At 32.7% G+C, this 6,127-nt stretch overlaps 1 protein-coding gene across 1 annotated transcript; it reads right to left on the bottom strand.

The window, feature by feature from the left end:
• Positions 1-1,520: 1,520 nt before the first annotated feature.
• On the bottom strand, positions 1,521-6,026 carry LOC102678361 (7SK snRNA methylphosphate capping enzyme-like). The gene is made up of 5 exons (XM_031512301.1): positions 5,741-6,026; positions 3,854-5,159; positions 3,535-3,753; positions 2,509-3,440; positions 1,521-1,941 (listed from the first exon to the last, which is right to left on the bottom strand). The coding sequence occupies exons 2-5, from the start codon at positions 5,147-5,149 to the stop codon at positions 1,911-1,913; spliced, it is 2,478 nt and encodes an 825-aa protein (XP_031368161.1). The 5' UTR covers positions 5,150-5,159; positions 5,741-6,026; the 3' UTR covers positions 1,521-1,910.
• Between the last annotated feature and the right edge of the window lie 101 nt (positions 6,027-6,127).

The following is a 6,127-nucleotide window of genomic DNA, read 5'->3' on the forward strand; positions in this document are numbered from 1 at the left end:
TTTCTCTCTTCCATTTTGAGTCGTTCTGAGGAACTTTTGTACAATTGCCGAGTATATATCATTTTTTTTTTTTTTTAAATTCTTCTGTGTCTTCTTTATATGTATATGACTCGTGTATATAACGAATGACCACGCTTCAACGATATAATAATACTTTCGACAACTTCGATCATCCGGATTATCTCTCTCTCTCTCTTTCTTTATCTCATATTCTCTCTCTCTCGCGCTCTCTCTCTCTCTCTCTCTCTTTCTTTCTCTCGGTCGGTCGCTCGCTCGTTCGCTCGCTCGCTCTCGCTCTCGCTCTCTCTCTCGCTCTCGCTCTCTCTCTCGCTCTCGCTCTCTCGCTCTCGCTCACGCTCGTTCAATTTTTCATATTCTCTATTCAACAAATTCGAAGATTCTTGGCTTTATAAATAAATAACAACTATATGAAACAATACGCTCGGATCCTTTAAAATTACATAAATTTACAGGTCTACGATCTAAGGTTTCCACAAACCTATTTTCACACTTTTTCCATCAGTCAATCTCTCCATATCTTTTTCACCCTCTCTTTCCTCTAAATTTCTAGCAATCAATTTATCATTCATATATACGTCCTTTTGTACAATTATTATCATTTTTTTTTCTTTTTTTTTTTTGTTTTGTTTCGCATATACTCGTAAGCTCTTTCATCCTCTCATTCTCTCCTGCCTTTTTTTTCTCTTCTACTCTCATTGTCAATCAAACAAAAAAAAAAAAAAAAAAAAAAAAAAAAAGAAGAAAAGAACATTTATCGGTTCTTTTTTTTTTTTCTTCTTCTTCGTCTTTCTTCACATATAATTCACAATAGAAGGCAACGAGTTGATAAGCAATTAAAATTAAAAGCAGCGTCTTTTTGTCACATTATCGTAAAAGAATAAACAGCCTGAAATATATGAAGAAAATAGATCAAGTTTAAAAACATACGTTAAAGTGGTGGATATCTCTGTTGACCGATATTAATCACCAAACATAACCAAAACAATAACAATAATAATAATCGTATATTCCTTACTCTCTCTTTTCTTCCAATTCAGGATGGGTTTCGAATAGAACTGTCAGTGCTGACTGTCAGTGCTTTGCTTCTTTAATTTTTTCTTCTTTTTTTTCTACTTTTCTCTTTTCGATTCTTTTCTTTTTTGTACATAGGAAAAACGAATATGGCAATGACACGACCGCAAGCACGGAGCAGTTTCGCAATTTTCCGAAGCACAACCTGAGTATCTATTTCCTTTTATTATATCGTTTATCACGCATCCTTTCTTCTTTCTCCTCTTCTCTCTTCGTTTCTTTTTTTTTTTTTTTTTTTTTCATTTCCTCTTTCATCGAAAGACACGGTAAAGCCAAAAAAAAGTCAGTCTTCGGTCGACTAACCCCGTTATAATAATATGTTCGGGAAACGTGCTCAGATAGTAGTAGCGAAATGCAAAATGCTTGTTTTCGTTTAGGCACGTACTTAGAATTTGTTTCGCCTATCCATCATTCTCAAATTTGCCACGGTATTTCGTTTAATACACTACTGTTTCTCAGGCACAGCCAGATATAGACGCATTCTTATTTCGCTATCACATTCGTACGTATGTGTTAAGCGATACAATTTCTATCATGTACAGTGCTTACTTTTAGATCTTTATTCTTTTCTGCTTTCTTTTTTGTTATTATCATTATTATTATTATTATTATTATTAATATTTATTATCATTATTATCATCATTATTACTATTATTATTACTATTATTATTATTATTATTATTACTATTATTATTATTATTATTCCTTCTCGAGTCTCATTCTCTAATGGAGCATCACACGTTGTGTCACATATAACACCTGGTAATAGCAATAGAGTCTCTTATATTCAAGATTAATTTCAGACGCGCTAATACAAATTACATTACACTGAAACTCTCACCAGGTATCCTAAAAAGAGAACTATCTATTTATACTCGGTGTATTAATTAACTCGGTGAATAATTAAAAATCTTTATAAAGAGAAAAAAAAGGAGGGGAGGGGGAGAAGAAATATGGAACGGAAAAAAAAAAAAAAAAAAGAAGGGGAGGGAAATGATGTAGATCGATGGACCTACATGCTAATGTGATGGTCATTATGGAAAATCATTATATCAATTATATCTTATTTGTCCAATAAATAATAATTACTTATCCCTTTTTTTATTATTCGTTTATCGTTGCCGTGTTCTCGTCGAGATTGCCTATGAAATCTGGAAATAGGATATTCCGTATTGCAAATGATATTATTCGATTACTCATATTTCAACGCTACAATGTATAAATAATACCGCTGAAACCAACACAATACTTAGTGCCCGTTTAGTAGGATGTTTATGAGAGGGGAAAAAAAAAAAAAAAAAAAATGGATGGAAAGAAGAACGAAAATAGGAAAGGTCGAACAGCCTAAGTCTGTATGGTAGCACCGTTTTGTTTTTTTTTTTTTTTTTTACGTAGAGGGTAAAAATATCTATTTACGTGTTATCCGAGATCAATTCACAATGTTGCCTTTCCGTTTGCTTCTTTGAGCAAGGACTCCTCAATCCATTTCCCAATTCTTTCCATTCCTTGATCTTCGAATCCTTTCTACTCTCTTCCTCGTTGCTTCTTTCATTCAGACGATTGATGCTCGAATGATGCTTTTCAATCGTCGTCGATTCGATATTTGATTCATTCCTTCTTTGCTCCTTCCCCGATCTGCTTATGGAAATTGACGCTTTCGACGTGTCTTCTTCCTTAACCTCTGTTATCCTTTCAATTTCGCTCGTGACAGATCTGATCGTTCCATCAACATTTTTCGATTTCTTTGTATCTATAGGTGTATTATTAACATCTTCTAGCGTTTCTATATTTCGCTTTCTTTGATTTTCAATCGTCGATTTATTATTCAGTTGTACGTTCTCGGATGTGCTCGTTACATTCGACTCGATTTGACTTTCCGTTTCTATCTTATCGTTTTCTATATTTACATCCACGTAACACATTTTCGAAGCGTCTGGTGGTTGATTATCATTATTGTGACCAAGTGTATCGTAGCACGGAGTTGCACTAGGGGCATAAACATTCTCTAACTGATCATATTGGCTCATGGATTCGTTGCTTTGTTGACTGATCTCTGACATATTTCCCTCTTTAGCGTCTTCCTTTTTGAACAATTTTCTTTCATATTCCTTCAATTTCCTTCTCTCTTCATTCCTTCGCTCTTGTCTATTCAACATGTTTTTCCTTAAATCATCTTGCGATAAATCTGCTTTGGTGAACAAATGGATCGGCCGTTGGAATCCTTTTGCCGGATGGGGAGGAATCGATAATACCTCGCATTTAGAAAAACCCACTTCAGAAGATAGTAGATACTGCGTGAAATTATGTGGTCGAAACTCAATGCTTTGATAATTCTTGTATATCCGTTCCTGAAATAAGAAATAAGATTAATATATTTTTATATACAATATTATTCAATATTTAAATATATTTTTATATTTCTAATTGAAATGAAATACTCACTGTGAGATTTTTTTTCTTACTATAACTGCTCCAACCTTGAGGTTCTAATATTAATACTCCACTCGGGCGTAATTGTGCATACATACGTTTGAAAGCTTGTTTTAAACCTGCATCTCCGAAATTCAAATGTATCCATTTAGTTATCGATAAACAAAGAATCGCATCAAATTGTGGTTGTTCTGTACATAACAAGGAATCATCCTCGAGCACGTAATTACCCTAAAAATGTATACATATTTAGATTTCTTTATAACTTAATAATTTATAAAATTTATTTAATATATTTATAAAATTTATATAATTTTTTCTAATATGATACCTGTACAAAATTAACATTGTAAGGGAAACCTTTATGACTTTTATCTTTTGTGAAACCTGGAATATCTACTGGGCCATAATTGATTGGCATAGATATTGGGAAGAAGTTTACATCCTGATGATCACTGTCTTCATTACCAGCAGGAGACTGTACACAATTGACATAATGTTTGATATTTTTTCGAGCTATATTGATAAGTGTTCTATCAATGTCAATACCAGTTACACTGCGAGCAGAGAAATCTCTTGCAACAGAAAGGGTAATGTGGCCAATATTGCAACCAATGTCTAATACATCTTTCCCAACAAATAAATGTTTTCGCTGTGCAAATACTGTCAGTCTTGTGTCCATTTCGTTATGAGAATTGCGATATCCATAATACCTATTATAATTTCCATATTGATAACGTGCATCTTTCTCCCTGAATTTGGGCATTGTTTGTTTCTTTTTCTTGTCTTGACTCGGTCTATGTTGTGGTCTAGGCTTCCATGCTCCGGGTTGAGGAATTACAGGACTGACAATTTTATCTTTGACATCCAATTTTCTTAATCTTTTATCTTTAGGTTCCTCTAAACCTTTTAAACGTAATTTATTCTTGTCTTTTTGTGGACTTTCTGGTTTTGACTCTTTAACTTGACTGGATGTATTGATTGGTGGTGAATTCAATGGTGGTTGTTGCTGTTCTGTTTCAACATTTTCTGAAACACTATGTTCCATAGGTTCTGCAACATCAATACCATCACAGTCTTTAATTTTAGTTTCAATAGAATCGCTTGCATCATTCCCAGAACCAGAAGATGCTCGTTTTTTCTTTCTATTTCGTCGTTTAGAGCCCTTTTTTGTCGGTGATATAAGTTGTTTCTCATATTCATCATTGTCATTGCAATTGCTTAAGTTCAAAGGATCACAGATATTTGGTGGAATTATGACTTCAATAACTTCTTTTTTATGCTTAGGTGTTGGTAATGGGCTAGACTTAGGTGTGACAGCATTCATAGCTCTATTTATTTCCTCATCTTGCATGCTATTTAAATTTAAAGGATCACATATGTTACCACCAAGCAGAAATTTTGTGGGTGGAATAATTGCACCTTCCTTCTTTCTACGTTTGTATGGTGGAAAAAATTTACCATTGCTAGTAAAACTTTGTAGACGTTTTCTACCAAATTTAAAATGACGACTATCCTCATGTTTATGCTTTTTATGAGAAGAGTTAAATGTTTTTCTTGATTTATCATTTTCCTTTTTAGTAATTTGACTTACTTTAGTAGTCCGATCAACTTGTGCAGATGACATTTTTGGAAACCTAAAAAATAATTAAAGACAATTAGAAATGAATGATTGTTTTTGTATCAAAAAAAAATTAAATATTGTAAAAAATAAGTAATTCAAAAATACAAATATAAATAATAAATTTAAATTACAAGATTTTAATAATAAATATTTATTGACTACTGTACACATAAATTCTACATAGTGAACAAAAACTTTCGAAATAAAATTTCGAATTGACATTATATATGTAAATATAAAAATTATCATAATAGAGATATATAATACATAAAAGAAAAGACATTACATTAAGTTGTAAATTAATTCTTCTTATCGCATACAAGAAATGCAAATACATTATCTCATAAGAAATTATTACATAAAATCTTTTTCATATTAGGTTCATAAATTCAGAGCAATAGTAGGCTATCCAATCATTTGCTCGAAAACTCTTTACGATCATGTATACTCGGCTCTCTGCGTAAATTTATCGTTCCCGCGATCGCGCATGCGCAGATTATGGTTTATGCGTTCTGTAAACGGATGGTCGCCTGTGCCTAGAGTTTTCGTTCTGAATTTTTGTCCTTAATTGCCTTGCTAAACGTATAAACTTACCTTCAAACCTTTTGCACACTGCTTTAGTTTCACTTCGACGTACTTTTTGTTCGTATTAAGCACAAAAATCCACGTTTGTCACAAGATATGTGATGCACCCAGCTCCGAACTGTCGTTGAGCGCCCATCAACGATGGCGAATAGCTGCTTCGCTTGCTTTGCTCAAACTCCATTTTCTATGTGGGTACCCGAATGAGCCGAAGATAGCTTCGGCAATTTTCGGCAATCAAATATAATTTGATCGGAGAAAAACAATTTTTCAAATATCATATAAACATGAAATTCTTAAAGAATTGTAAAAATTATTGTAATTTATATATATAAATTTTCTAAAAACTATGTTTTAAATATAATACCTCCGAATCATGATATATATATATATAATATA

This window comes from Apis dorsata, unplaced genomic scaffold, assembly GCF_000469605.1.
Source record: "Apis dorsata unplaced genomic scaffold, Apis dorsata 1.3 scaffold_416, whole genome shotgun sequence".
In the NCBI taxonomy this organism is placed as follows: Eukaryota; Metazoa; Arthropoda; class Insecta; order Hymenoptera; family Apidae; genus Apis; species Apis dorsata.